The following is a 15,501-nucleotide window of genomic DNA, read 5'->3' on the forward strand; positions in this document are numbered from 1 at the left end:
TTCCACTGGATGTGGTGATGCACTCCTGTAATCCCAGCACTCAGGAAGCTGAGGTAGGAGGATTGTTGCAGAAGACTGGGCTTACAGGTAGTGGACTAAAGAATCTGGCAAAGGGAATTTCAAGGTGGCCTAACATTCACGCTGTGGCATGGGTACATAAGATTTACAGTGAGAATCAGATCAGAACCAAAAGGCAGAATTGAATGATTTGCATCATGGGCAAAAGGAAGAGCCCATAAAGCGAGGGCAGAGAAGTATGGTTGCTGAAAAGATTAGCATTAAGCCAAAGGAAGTGTTCCCCTGAGTTTAGTCATCCAGGTTCTCAAGAGGCTGCTGTGGCCATGGTTCAAAGAGACCCAGCTATTGCTCAAGCTGACAAAAGACTGGCATTTTCCAAGTGGTGCTGAGAAGGAATATAAAATGTAAGAGTTGTAGGGTTATGGTGACTTTCATCCCAATTTCATAAGAAGGCCTCCAGTATGCCCCTGAGATGGTAATGCTTGAAGCTGTTAGAATGAAGCAGAAAGTACAGAGAAAGGCCAAGTCTGTTGCAATCAGCAAGGGGCATAGCTGCCCAAGCCCTTTGGAGTTCACGTTTACCACAATCTTCCTAGGGCACTAGACCTGGAACACAGGATTTCATGGGTTGTTTTGTTTTTTTGGTACCAGGAAATGAATTCAGGACCTTGTACTTCCCAGGCAGGCACTTGTGCCACTGAACTATATTCCTGGTCCCCAGGATTTGGTGTTTGTTCTGCTAGTTTTCATCTTGCTTTGGTTCCATTTGTTTCTATCCTTTCGTTTTAGAACAGAAATTTTTAACTTATGCCATTACATATTGGAGTTATTTAACTTTGTTTGTTTTCTGAGACAGGTTCTCACTATGTATTCCAGGCTGATTTAAACTTAACTCTTAGGGCTGGAGGTTTAGCTCAGCGGCATAAGCACCTGCCTTGCAAGCAGGCAGTCGTGAGTTCAATCCTCGGTACCGATAAAAATGAAAAAGACAAAAAAAATTAAACTTAACTCTTGCCTCAGCCTTCAGCATGCTGATATTATAGGAGTGTACCACCATGCGTGGCTAGAGATATTTAACTTTCTTTTACAATCATTCATTCATTTTTGAGACAGGGTCTAGCTATATTTTTCAGGCTCTTTAAAGTCACTAGTAGCCCAGGCTGGCCTTGAAGTCATGGTAATCCTCTTGCCTCAATCTCATGAGTTCTGAGATTACATGCATGTGCCCACATGCCCAGCTGTGTGTGTGTGTGTGTGTGTGTGTGTGTGTGTGTCTTTTTGACACAGAGTTTTGCTGTGCTGTTCAGGTTGGCCTCAAACTCATAGTAATCCTCTTCCCTCAACCTCCCAAGTGGTAGGATGACAGGTGTGTGCCATCACATCTGCTCTTTTTGATTTTTACAGTGGTTCACAGCAAACAGTTTGCCTTAAGTCTCAGAGGAGACTTTGGTTTTAGACTTTTCAGGAATGCAACTCAGCAAAACTCTTTCAAAATAAAAAATAAAGGGGATGGAGGTATATAGTTCAATGTGAAGACTCTGGGTTTCATTCATAGTATAAAAGCAGAAAAAAACCAAAGTATGAAATTTATTGCATTTTGCTCATGCTTGTCCCCCAGCTTCTCCAGGACAGTGCTGCATCATGGGAAGGAAATGTCTCAATTTCTGGTTACTCCCTTGAGATGGAAGAAAAAAAGGGAATTTGTTTGCAATGTTCTGGCTTGTCAGATGGTTAAGGGAATAGTTTCTGTTTTGTTTAACTTACAGAGCTGATGGAAATATGGGCATAATTTGGTCTATCAGAGTGAAAACTGCTAAAGGCAGTGACAGACACAGGTGTGTGAGTGCTATGGGAAAGTGCAGACCTGTGGGTTACTTGCAAGTCGAGAGATTGAGGATATACTATATCAGAATGTCTGTCATTGTTTAAATATGGTTTGAGTGTGTTCCTGAAAGGTTTATATGGTGGTGTCAGACATTGTGACATATACCTGTAATCCTAGTACTCAGAAGGCTGAGAAAGGAGGATCTTGCAAATTCCAAGTTTGAGGCCAGTCTGGTCTACAAAGTGCATTCAAGGCCAGCCTGAACTGCATAATCTCAAAAGACCCCACACCCCTCAAAACAAAACACACACTCAAAACCAAAAAACCCCAAACAAACCCCAAGTCCCAAACAAACAAACAATTGGCAAGCTCAAGGTCATGAGTTTGATTCCTGGTACACACACAAAAAAAAGTTTATGTGGTAGAAGTGTGGTCCTCAGTTTGGATGAACTATTAAGGTTGGAGCCAAGTGTCAATTAACTAAGTCACTGGGGGCATTGCTCTTGGATAGGATTAATGCTGGTCTTGTGGAGTAAGTTCCCACTAGAGTGAGTTGTTATAAAAAGACCAAGACTAGGCCTTCCCTGGTCTCTAGCTTTCTATCTTGCCATGTGATCTCTTCTGCACATATTCTTGCCACTGTGATACCATCTACCATCAGTTCTTTACCACATCTAAACAGAAGCTGCCACCTAAATAAAGCTCTTCTTTATTTTGTTTAGCAACAGAAAGCAATAAAAAACCTCCAAAAACCCTTCCTCCAAGATTGAACACAAGATTTTTTTGCACTGAGCTATATCTCCAGTCCATTACATTTCTGAGCTAGAGTCTTCTTGCTAAGTTGCTCAGATACATTTCAACTTGGGATCTTTCTGCCTCAGCCTCCAATACATGCCTGTATTGGTACTACAGGCATATGTCAGTGCATCTAGCTGAAAAAGAGGCTTTTTTTTTTTTTGAGATATGGTATTGCTATGTGGTTTAGGCTGCCCTTCAACTCACTGTAGATCAAGTGGACCTCCAACTTGCAGGCAATCCCCATACCTCAGCCTTCCAAGTCCTGAGATTACAGGAGTGTGCCACTATACCTGGCTGAAACAGTTTAAGGAAATTAAGACATTTAAAAGTAGCTGTGCATATGGGAATTGGAAAAACAAAACAAAACACACAGGCTTGGGAAAGACATCCACAGGAAATCTCTGAGAGGACCTCAGGATTCATGGAGGCTTGACTAGTAAACTTTTCCCTTGTATAGAGCCAGCTTACTGAGACAGAAAGGTGGCTTCTCCCACTACCCAGGTGCAAATGCTCAATATTTAAAAAAGATCACAAAGCTGGGCTGGGGATTTAGCTCAGCGGCATAAGCACCAGCCTTGCAAGCAGGCGGTTGTGAGTTTGATCTCCGGTACCGATAAAAAAAAAAAAAAAACAACCAAAAAACAAAAAAGATCACAAAGCATCCATTGTAAGACTTTTTCTCCTACATATTCTTTTCAGAGAGGAGAAAAAGGTGTTTACTTTCCAGGCTTTCTTTGTAAAGAGGGGCCTAAGTAATTTAACAGCTTCCCATGAGACAGGATTGCTTCTGGAAGCACTTTTCTTGTCCTGATGGAGTGATGTTGCCTGGCTTCCGCCTGTTCTCTTTCCTTGAATTTGGACACAAATGCATCGTTGGCTATGAAAAGTTCAGGAGACTCAGACAGGCTAATATCTTTCTTCTAGATGACTTGAAAGAGGAAAAAAAATCCATTTCAGCCACCATTAAATGAGTTATTGTTTACTTTCAACTGAAAGCATCTGTCATGGACATGGAATCATGAGCAGATCTGTGACTTTAGGCTTTTTATAGAACGTAGAAAACAGGTGGAATCACATGGACAGATGACTCTGATAAAGAAGCCAAAGGTTCTCTAGGGTGAGCATTCAATGAGGCATCCTCTTTTTTATTTTTAACTTTTAATTTTTTTTGAGGTATCCTCTTTGTAGTTGACAAGAACAGCTGTATAAGAATTAAATGCCACTGGGGGTGGTGGCTCATGCCTGTAATCCCAGCACTCAGGAGGCTGATGTGGGAGGATCATTGTGAGTTCGAGACCAGCCTGGGCTACAAAGTGAGCTCAAGGCCAGCCTGAACTGCATAGCGAGACCCCACCTCAAAAAAAAAAAAAAGAATTAAATGCCTAGCACAGTGATGGCAAATGTTTTAGAAACATGCCCAAACTATGAACCAGAACCCACTTATTTATCACAAAGTGCCAACACTGTATTTCAATCTGTTTTGTTTTTTTGAATATTGTGGTGTTAGTTTAGAAAAAAACAACTCATACATTGACATCTTTTGTCTCAAATGAAAAACAAATAATACACACAGTGTATGTTCGTCACTACTGGCCTAGGGGGACCAAAGCCAGGCTGGTGTCCAAGAATGGAGGGAGGTCCATGTTAAACCATTTCTCCTTTGTGCTGGTATCCCAAAGGCATGTAACACAAAACAAGATAAACTGGAAGCAATCCCTGAGCTAACTAGTCCCTAAACTGGATAGAACAATCTGGAGTGCCTTAGGAAATTCACAGTAGCAATTAACAATGTGATAGTAGAGAATATCATCTAATTTTTCAAACATTATGTACAACAGACTGTCAAACATATCCAGTTAACAGGAGGAGATATAAATGAGAGAGAATAGAAACATTTACAGGCAATATAAACATTCAGTAAGACTTCTAAAACTAAAATTATCAGATAATTTTTTTGGTGGTGACTGAATCCAGTGGTGTTTCATCACTGAGCTATACCCTAAACCCTTTTTATTTTTTTAAAAATTTTTTTTTCCTTTTTATTGGTACCGGGAATCGAACTCACGACCGCCTGCTTGCAAGGCAGGTACTTATGCCACTGAGCTAAATCCCCAGCCCTCTTTTTATTTTTTGAGATAGTCTCTTGCTAAGTTCATCAGACTGGCCTTCAGCTTGTGATCCTCCTGCTTCAGCTTCCCAAATAGCTGGGATTACAAGTGTGTACCCCAGATATAACATTTAAAAATAAAGTAACTAATTTTATCATACTTCACACTGATCTAAATCACATTTAACTTTTCTTGGAACTGTTGAAAAAGACATGCCCAGATTGGTTAGGAGCTCAATTGTGGCCCTAAAAGAGCATTCTAGCTCCTCAGAAGGTCTCCACTGCCTACTTCTTGCACATGACTCCTACCTCATCTCACACTACTCTCTTCTCTTGCCTCCTATGTGCCAGAACACTGGCTTTAAATGCACCATACCCTTTTTGTCATCACTATTACCTCCACTAGAAAATGTTCTCCCCTGGTCTCTGTAACTGATCTTCAGATTTCTGTCTTAAATGTCCTCTTCTGAGCTCGTTCCTGGCCACTCCTTCCTGGTACTCTCATTACCCTGCTTATTTTCATCTTGGTGGGTGCATCCATACTCATTGTATCCTGACCTAAATGCCTAGTAGCCTGTGTATGCCTCCCCACCAGACTGGAGCCCCACAAAGGCATTCTCATATGAAACCCAGGACATCTTGCCTCTCACAAGTGTGGAATGGAGCTTTCCATCCTCCTGATACTCACAACTCAGCTCTTGTTTGGTTGTAAAGTGTCAGTATGTCAGCCTTTACTGACACTGACACCCAAGGCAGGGTGCTGATGAAATCTTGGAGGGAACTTTCAAAGTACTTTGGCTTATTTTTAAAATATCTACCTTTACATTTAAGAAAGAATTCTTTCAATAAGAATGAAAGCAGTACCTACCACTACTGTTGACTCCCACTGGCTTCCAGTGGAACAATGAACGGGACCCAGTAAGTCCTTGCATATTTCTCGTAGTCGGTATTCAAACCCTAATTACAGAAAAACAAATCAAAAACAAAAAACAACACAGAAATGGAAACACATTACAAAAAGGAATTAAAAAATCAAGAATATGCTAAATTGTTGTATATATCAAAACAAAGTGAACATCTTTTTAGTCCTTTGTATGGGCAAAATGCCTGTGCCTCAGTTTGGGCCACTGATACCTCCAATCACAGATTCTTACAGATTTCTGTGCACCCCAACAATATATACAGCACCTTCCCCATGCACTGGGCCCACAGGAGAAACAAGACATGAACATTCTGTGATGAATTTCGTGATGTGGCAGGAGGGGTGTGGGCTGGTGGATATGTCTGAAATGAGACAGGCAGCTGGTGGGAAAGGAGATGTATTAGGTAGGAAGGCAGCGCGTAGAAGGTAGTAGATGGAAAGCATGTGACAGTGCAGAGTGGCAAGTGAGTGCAGAGACATCAAGGATCAGTGTGGGTAAAGAATCCAGAAATCCTGTGGATACATTGTCTGGGACTCTGGCAGTATCTGGGGGAAGCTGAAGCCATTGGGAATGAACAGAATCAAAGGGTAGAGAATAGGAAGGATGAAGTCACCACAGAATCAGAAGAATTTGGGAAGTGAATGCGGTTTTACTTTAATATTTGAGTCTTCCTTCTACAACTGAAAAAACAACAGTCTGTAGGTGTGGGGAATAATGTATGGCACTGGAACAATCTTGTGGAAGACAAAAAAAAAAAAAAAAGGCAAGTATAAGTGCCTAGAGATGGGGTTGTCAGGGTGAATCCTGCTTAACACTTGGATCAGGCAAACCAGAGAGTAGAGAGAAGGAATTTCTGGAGGGAAAAAGACATGAGCCCTGAGGTGTGACTAGAGTGCTCCATGCCTGAGTACCTCAGAATTGAAGTTTTTAAGAAAACTGGTATCCATACAGAGTAGGCAGCTACACAGACTGGAAAGGAAGAGTAGGTATCAGTTTATCATTGGAATCATTGGGGATGGAGATAAATACCAGTAATGTTTGTTGTTTTTGCAAATGTGTACAAACACATACCCTCAGCTTTACACAAATGGAGACAAACTTGTCATGTTGATTCTGGGACTTATATCTGCATGTGTTTGGTATATTTTTCTGTACTAGAATTGTTTTTTCTTTAAATTATAATAAAAATGCAGAAAGTGATGATAAAAACAAAGCAAAGGACTAGAAATGGCTAAAGAAGCTCTGGTAATAGACCTGGGGCTGTGTATGGACAAAGGAGTGCTTTGGGAGGCCCAGTCCTGTGCCATAGCCCCTGGAGGCCATGCTTAGGTGAGAAGAAAGGCTGATAAGAAAAGACAGACACTTGCCCATGGAGGGATCAAAGGCTGTTGTTGCTCAGCTCCAAGGACAGTATAGCTACCTCTTTCAGTACATCTGGCTTTCTGTAGGCAAAGCTACTGACAGCTCTGAAAGGGAAGGTGGACTAGAGGGCCATGGAGAGAGGCTGGATAGCAGGCAGACCCTTCCAGGATAGCAAGGACTCACAGAAGGAAGATAAACACTGTCAGAAGATAATCTCCCATGGGATGGCCAGCTTGTTGACTATCAATGCTGCCAGTGTATAATGGAAGGCAGGAGGCAGCACACTGACTTGGCTGCTTTAAGGCACACATGCATGTAATCCATCCTTGCTCCCTGCTGCCAATCCTCCTGTGTCTCTAGGGGAACATTCTCAGGCCCATGCAATTTAGGTTCTAGAGTCAACAAGGAGGCAAGATGCCTAAGAGACACCCTAGGAAATGGGGCTAAGGAGCTCAACTTGTCAGGGAAGGGAAGCAGGAGGCAAGGACCTTGAAAGAATGCTTGAGAGATCCCTGAGGAATGCACAAGACTGTAGAGAGCCCTAGGCTCTTCTTTGAGTTTCAGGAACTGAGCTAGACTTTGGAGGACACAGGGACAGAAGGCCACTTGAGGCTGCTCACCTTCGTTGACAAGGTACCGTGCGTAGAGGAGGAGCCAATGGCGGTACTCATGGCTGGATTGCAGAGTGAGTGCTGCTGCAACCTGATTCTCTAGGTAGGCCAGTGTGGTCTCCTGCTGCACCACATGAGGCACGGAGAAGAGCCGGGCGGCTTGCCTTCCAGAGCTACAGAGACCAGCAGAGTAGGCGTGATGAGGCAGAGGGCACTGTATGGGCACATGAGGCTGTTCATGTGCCCTAGTGAGTTGCCACACTGTGAATGCCCAAGACCTCCACGTACCAGCCAATTTCTTGTCCAACCCAGGCCTCTTGGCATACCAGGTATATTTCATTCTGTACCTGCCATCTGGGTCCTAGAGATAACAGGCTATTGGCCTATTCCTCACCCAAAATACTACCCCACATAGGTATCAATGACCCTTATCACCCTCACATTGACATCTGAGTCCCTATAGTGATAGGATGTGTTCCATTCACCCCTGAGATATTACTTCATATGGGTCCACAACTTGTGAACCTTTCTCCCCCTCTGCCTGTGCTGAGTAGCTGCTGGGCACAGTAGACAAATAAAGATTAGGCCTGTTCATTTCTCAGGGTAGTACTGCTGACAATGGCCATGGTGTTTAGTTTACGTACTTGGAGGTGCGGCCCTGGATTATGGCTAACGGTCCTGAGCACAGCATGGCGTCCTGGGATGGCAAGCTGCTCCTGAAGTCTGCACACTGGGCCAGTGAGTCCTGCTTGTCAGAAACCAAGTTCCTGGGAAGACAAGGGCAAGAAAGGCGGTCAGGAAAATTAGGAGGCCTACTCAAAGAAGTCAAATGGGACAAATCCTTCCTGCCACTGTAGCAGCAAACCAAAGGAGGATGATAGTCATTGTACTGTAGCCTAGGTGCTGACTGATGGCAGGTTTCCTAGTCACGGCCCTGAAAAATGGTTGTTCCCAAAGAAAGGTTGCTGATGGGGCTCTGTGAACATTTTTTTTTTGTATCAAGAATCAAACTCAGGACCTCATACTTGCCAGACAGGTTCTGTGTTGCTGAGCTATATCACTGGCTCTGTGAACATTATGACTCCACAGTCTCAGTTCCTGATGATAACAAACCCCCAGCATGTGTTAAGTGTGTTCCAGGTGCTCAGTTCACACTATAGTGGCCCACCCTGGGGCCTGTGTGGCCTAGATCTGCTACAGATGTCAGAGAATGCCAGCCCTCTGGCTTTCCTATACCTCTTCAAAATCTTCAAGCAGGTAGCTCTTCTAACTCCTTGACACCCTTCACATGTCAGTTAAGAAAACCTGTATATACACCTTTTTTTGTTGAGACAGGGTCTCACTACGTAGTTCAGACTGATTTTGGACTCACTATGTAGCCCTGGCTAGCCTCAAACGCATGGTTATCTTCCTGCCTTAGCCTCCTCAGTCCTGGGATTACAAGCATGCACCACCACACTGGGGCTCTCTCTATACAGTTTTAAAACAGCTGGGTAACTTGTAAGTATATCTTAAATACAAAAATGTCTATATCGAGCCAACATGCAACTTTTTCCTTTAAAAAAATAATCAACTTCTTTCCATTATAACAGTAATCACACAAAATATACAACTTTTTTGCAGTTGGATAGAGCAGGTGGTTGACATTTTTTTTTTTAAGTGAATACAGTGGTACCTTGATTCATGAACTCAGTTTGTTCCATTTGTTTTATTTTGTTTTGAGACAAGACCTCACTATGGAATTCAAGTGGCCGTGAACTCATTTTGTAGCCTAGGCTGGCCTTGAACTCATGGAAATCCTTCCAGCTCAGCCTTCCTAGTACTGGGATTACAGGTGTGTGCCACCATGCCTGGCTCCACAGTTTTGGGGAGGATGGCCACATTTGTGTCTGTGTAGGAAAGATGGCTGTGGTCATGTTTGTCACCTAATATGGAGTCTGGAAACAAAAAAAAAAATTTTTGCCAAACACTTTTTGGGAACCAAAGTACCACTGAACTGAAATATCAGTGTAAATTTGAACTTGTGCCTGGTGACTCTTAACAGAAAAAGGATTAGCAGGTGTAAGGTTTGGGTCTGAAGGACAAAAGGTGTAGGCAAACAAAGAATTTCTTGGGGGAGCTGGCATACAATTTAGATTTCTGATGTATAAGGAAACTTTACAAATATAGATATGGGCTCCAAATTCCAAAGCAGAGTGGGCAGAGGAAATATATGAATCACCTCTGGATAAATGAGCTTTCTTGCTAATCCACTATTAAGTTTTTGGGTTTTCTTGTTACCAGGAATTGATCTCACCCCTTTGCACTTGCTAGGGAGGCACTTGTGCCACTGACCTAAATTCCCAGCTCCATCCACTATTAAGTCTGTAGAGCTACTTTGCTCCTATTAAACTCACCAAATTAACTAACACTGGCAAGGCTGCTATGCAGCAAACTCTCCTATGCTACTGATGGCTCAGGAGACCTGCCTGGAAAATACTGTCAAGAACCATAAAAAAAGTCAAATGCCTATTTCAGTAAAACTGGTCTCAGAAAATATCACAGAACAGCTCTCCATGTATGGACTTTGAGGGCAGAGAGGCCACAGGCCAATGGTATTGCAAGGAGATGGGAAGGTATGTATTGGTCATAGGGAGTCCAGCGTCTGACTCTCAGAAGCACCGTCAGGCAGGTCTAACTGCCAGGACCCAGAGCCTTTGCTCTATTGTTCACTGCAGTAAGATACTCCCAGGGAACAATGCTCCAGGGTGGTTCTTACCATGTAGAGAGCGATGGATTGAAGCAATACGCTTTCCCATCAGACAGATTCATCACTGGAATTCCATGCTGTGTCAGTAAAATCTGTGACACCGTCATATCACTTCCTGGGGCACATTGCAGGAAAAAGTTTCAGTATGTTCTGATCAGCAAGCATTTTCATATTCACCAAAGGAAAAATCTGAACCTGAGTTTCCATAACCTCAGCAGTAAGTCCTATAATGCTGACTGGGCAATTAGGTAAGGCTGTTTTGGTGTTTTGTACAAACTGTCATCACTGACACTAGGATTTATGTCACCTCTTAGGGACCCATTTCATCTTGTGCCCAGTATATATGTCTTCTTAGTATGCAAGTGGGCACTATGCCTCATTGGGAGGTTTGTGCTGGCCTGGCTCTCCACTTAGGCTGAGGGACCTGTCACACTCAAAACAAGGAGGGGAGGAGTGCAGCTGCAAGGTTACCTGCCAAGATGGAGTGTAGAGATTCTTCTTTCACCACAACCACTTGCCTGTGAACATCCCTAAGAAGGAGACAGGGAACAGCTTACTCTCCACCTGAGGTAAATGCATCAGAGTTTGTCTCAGCTGTGCATCCCCAACCCTCTTGGCCTGCAGCAGAGATCCCAGGCAACAGAGTACTAAGACAACCTCAATGCTCAAACCCATACTGGGAGAAGCTGGCCATGGCAGCCACAGAGGTATGGCCAGCCTCTTCCAACTGAGGTCCCACTACTGATGAATCCACATAAAGATCTGGCATATGACAATAGAAAAGTGTGATTTACCACATATTCTGTTCCAGTAAGGATGACGGCAAAATAGGCCTTATCTCCCCTGTATAGTTTCCTCAGTCCTCTGGTCACATAGATAGCAAATATACATAATACTGCTTATTGCTCAGTGCCACCTCCCTAGCCTGAAGGCCATTCTCTGTTGTGTTCCCTGACCCTGTAGTGACAAGGCACCTGTACACCTCTCTCTTGCCTGTCTTGATGCCTCCCTACCCTGGGCCTGACTCACCAGACAGACAGTGTGGCTGCAGCAGTGAGTGCCATGACGTATGAACCCGTGCAGTGCAAAGTAGAGATAGGGGACGGCAGGAGGATGGGAGGGAGTAGGCGGCGACCACAGGTGGAGAAAACTGACAGCGTCCTCTTTTCACAGGCGACACATACCACGTCACTATAAAGGCAGACGAAGGGCAGGCATTACAGGCTGAATGCTGCAGCAGAGGCCAGGACTATTTAACGTAGAGCCTTTCCTCTGCCTGGACCTAGCCAGGGCTTGAGACAGCATTCTGCTGACTAGGGGCAGTCAGCCTGCTTGAGGTTTCTTCAAGTCTGTAGTCCTCCTCCTGCCCACAGGACCACTTGTGCTTCCCTGAGCTCACAGTGATGCTAACTGGATGATGTGAGGACCCTGGAGAGGCACTGCACCTGACGACTGGGTAGGGCAGTCCAGACAAGGTCTCCGGTGAGGTAGGTGAAAGGAAGTGTGGGAATACCAGTATAAACCTCAGGAGACACCAGATATGCACTCAGAGAGCTATTGTGAGAGGTAGGATGGGAAAAGGCATGTCACTCCCCAAACAAGGCATGCTTCACGAGAGGTCATATGTCTGGACATCATTTGGTGCCTTCTGAGTGACCACTACGTTCCTCAGGCAGGCACAGAGCAAGTAGGCGGCCGCCTTCCCAGTGAAAGCCCACTAAGGCACAATCACAGGTGCAGAGAAAGACTAGAGCACAAGCCCCAGGCAGTAGAAGCAGCCAGAAAAACAAGGTTTTGCACTCAGATGAGTATCCAGAGTCCCTTTATGACTTCTATCCTGGTGAGTCAAGGTCAATGGTCTGCAAGGATGAAGTTATCCCTACTACCAATACGGTTACAGCAAGGTCAGTATGGAGACAGCCCTGCCAACTCCTTTCTAAAAAGACAGGTTACTGGCCTCCAAAAAGGAAGAGGCAATGCCAGGCATAGTAGCACATGCCTATAATCCTAGTACTAGGAGGTTGAGTCAGGAGGATCATTGTGAGTTTGAGACTAGCCTGAACTATAAAATGATCTCAATGAGCCGGGCGGGGTGGCTCATACCTGTAATCCCAGCACTCAGGAGGCTGAGGTGGGAGGATCATTGCAAGTTCCAGACCAGCCTGGGCTACAAAGTGAGCTCAAGGCCAGCCTGAACTGCATAGCGAGACCTCGTTTCAAAAAAGACAAAAAAAAAAAAAAAAAAAAAAAAAAAAAAAGTGATCTCAAGGTCAGCCTTTACTGCATAGCAAGACCCTGTCTCGAAAAAAAAAAAAAAAAAAAAAAGGAAGAGGTAAATGAGGTACTTTGAAAGTATGAATGAGAGAAAACTTTAAGCAGGACCCAGCAGCAGGGAGCTTTCTGTGGTGCTGTGGCTGAATTCTGTCTGCACATCTCTGATGGTCAGGTCCTTCCATGAACCAGCCCACTGTGAAGAAAGCCATCACACTGGGTTGCAAAACCAGGGAGCAGGACTGCAGTCAGAGTGTGAGTAGGTGGGACTGCATAAGCTGAGAGGCCCTGGTTGTCTGGCAGGCCCCTTCAAAAGCTGCTGTATTGCTACAGGGAAAGCTGTGCAGTCATCACTGACCCCCAGCTGGTCTATACTACTTACTAGTCCTGGGACCAGGAATAAGAGTGGGAACTCACAGCAGAACCCAACACATGGGCACCTAGGAATCTACTAGCTTAGCAATACAAATTCACCTAGGGACTATGGCAATGATGGCAAATCTTTTAGAGCTTTCAATGGTAACAGCCCACTGCATGCTGCAGGTTTGCCACCACTGGACTATGGAATTCCTGACCTAAGTCCTGAGCCCTAAGATCAATGTTTGTAGATGTATATGAAAACTTTTTTTTTTTTTTTTTTTTGGTCTTTTTGAGACAGGGTCTTGCTACACAGTTCAGGCAGGTCTTAAGCTCTCTTTGTAACTAACCCAGGCTGGTCTTGAACTTGCAGTGATCCTCCTGCCTCAGCCTTCCAAGTGTTGGGATTACAGGTGTGTACCACCACGCCTGGCTGAAAATATTTACATATAACGTTATGACAGATGGCTAAAGGTCTAATAAAAAGGAGTATGAGTATGAGTAATGATCACTGTAAAATCCTGGTCAGAGTATTTGCTTCTGACTGGGGCCATATGGCTGGCAGAAACCTGAAGAAAATGTTGTCTTTTTAGACTGAGTAAAGGAATAAGACAGCTCTTGTTCAGTATCAGGAAGGTCTAGGAAGATGCCAGGTGATTAACCATTAAATCCAGATCATTCCTTAAACCACAAAATCTGGAGAGGCCAAGGCTGGAAACTTGAGGGAACAATCAGAAATACATCCTGACCACCTTGGATGAAAGTATGGGACCCAGAGGAAGAATCCATATAGGTCAGAGAGAGTTAGGCAAACTTCAGTCTTCAACTTAAATCTTCAGGAATCCTGGCCAGAGGAGGGTATAAAACTACCAGCTTCTTCTGGGTGCCTCTAGGTGCTCAGATTCCCCATCTATATCATGGGGGTAATGACAATGATTTCATTGGATGTTTCAGGAACTTTAGATGATAGACACATATGCTGAGCCTTGAGTAAGACCCAGTGTGATCCTCTTTGGGAGCCATCCTCCTCTCAAAAAGCCTGCATTCTAAGGAAGTAACAATGCCAGCCAGACCAGCACAAAGCATCTACTCTCTATCATAAGCCAAGAACCTGGCTGTACTTACCAGCTGCCGGCAGCAGTGAGGATCCGGCTGGTAAGCACTGTCTCCCACTCCTTTCCTTCCCGGTTGCATTTCAGGCGGCTCAGCTTCACACCCCCAACAGCTGTTACTTCATTCTCCACCTCGATGTACATAGAGGGGTCAGAGCTCACCTGGATGAATGAGAATAAACACACTTCTTTTCAGACAGGGGTCCTGGGACAGTGAGATACTCAGGGACTCTGAAGGTGTGGGCTCTGAAGCAGAGAAAAGATACAGAAGACACAGGCCAGCTGGCTGGCCAAAAGGTGAACCTTCTATTTGGTGGCATGGAGGCTGACACGGTAGGGCAAGAAGGCTTTATCATCTTACAGAGAATCACAGTGCACAAGGACTACAGGTAACCAAGGACAGAGCTTTCAGTTAGACTTTGCTTTGTAGCCTCCTACTTAAAAATCTTCAAGACTAAGATATTTGATAAGAAGAGAGGTGCTGGGAAGAAAGCCAAGAAAACCCTAACGTGGTCTTTGTGAGTTCCTATGGCTGTCAGCCTCGTCTGTTCAGCTGATACATCTCCAGCACAGTATGTATAAAAAATGTAGAGTTTAGTGTCTGGCACCAGAGAGGTTCAAGCTTGTGTGTTTACAGAGCTGACTAACACATAATTCAGTATGAAAACCTAGACTGAATGGTTATATCACATGGCCACACAAGAAAGTAAGCTGCAGCCACAAGCCATGTTCCTTTCTTAGACACCCATAAACCAAGTACAGTCACTCTGCAATGAAGATACTGAGAAAGGCTGGAGTTTAGGAGAAAAGTTGTAGCTGATGACTGCTGGAGGCAATGCCTGCATGCACTCATATCAGCAGTAAGAACAAACTATGTGGGTCTCATCCTTCAAGCCTATCTCCTCCATTCCTCTGGCCCATGGCCCATGGTTGGTGTCTGTTCTCCAGTGCCTTGTGAGGACCAGTGCGGATCTGGAGCAGTATGTGACCAGTAGGAACTGACCTATACACTGGGTCCAGGAAGGCTGCTTGAGGATATATATCTGGGCTAGGTATAAAGACACATAGGAAAGATACCCTGGTGGCTGAGGTATGAACATGATATTGACCAGAGGGCCTCTAGGTATAAGGGATTATTTTCCCTAGATCTGTGTTTCAAGCTTACAGTTACAAGAGGTTTAACAGATCTGATGATGACTCTGCCAATGTCTAAGAAGTAGACAAGGCCAATAGAACCATAGGGAGAAAGACTATAACCACATAGTCTCCTGGACCCAGAGACTGAGGCTGCTAGGATTAAATATGAAGATGCAGGAAAGTTCCAGGAAAAGGGATGCCTGAGACAAGTCTTAAAAGGACTGGACATCT

The 15,501-nt window shown here is 44.3% G+C and overlaps 1 protein-coding gene across 3 annotated transcripts in view; it reads right to left on the reverse strand.

The window, feature by feature from the left end:
• The window catches only part of LOC100727267 (protein HIRA), an 85,276-nt gene that overhangs the window by 3,796 nt on the left and 65,979 nt on the right, over window positions 1-15,501 (reverse strand). For 2 of the 3 annotated variants that reach the window (XM_003478374.5, XM_005007309.3), the window contains exons 18-24: window positions 14,147-14,295; window positions 11,423-11,584; window positions 10,865-10,923; window positions 10,403-10,508; window positions 8,289-8,411; window positions 7,654-7,817; window positions 5,617-5,705 (exon numbers count right to left, since the gene is read on the reverse strand). In XM_003478374.5, coding sequence (XP_003478422.1) covers window positions 5,617-5,705; window positions 7,654-7,817; window positions 8,289-8,411; window positions 10,403-10,508; window positions 10,865-10,923; window positions 11,423-11,584; window positions 14,147-14,295 — 852 coding nt within the window. The remainder of the gene's footprint in view (window positions 1-5,616; window positions 5,706-7,653; window positions 7,818-8,288; window positions 8,412-10,402; window positions 10,509-10,864; window positions 10,924-11,422; window positions 11,585-14,146; window positions 14,296-15,501) is intronic. The other variant, XM_063226098.1, reaches the window with a different exon arrangement.

Source organism: Cavia porcellus, unplaced genomic scaffold (assembly GCF_034190915.1).
Source record: "Cavia porcellus strain 051 isolate PalLab524CR breed Dunkin Hartley unplaced genomic scaffold, mCavPor4.1 scaffold_16, whole genome shotgun sequence".
Classification (NCBI taxonomy): domain Eukaryota; kingdom Metazoa; phylum Chordata; class Mammalia; order Rodentia; family Caviidae; genus Cavia; species Cavia porcellus.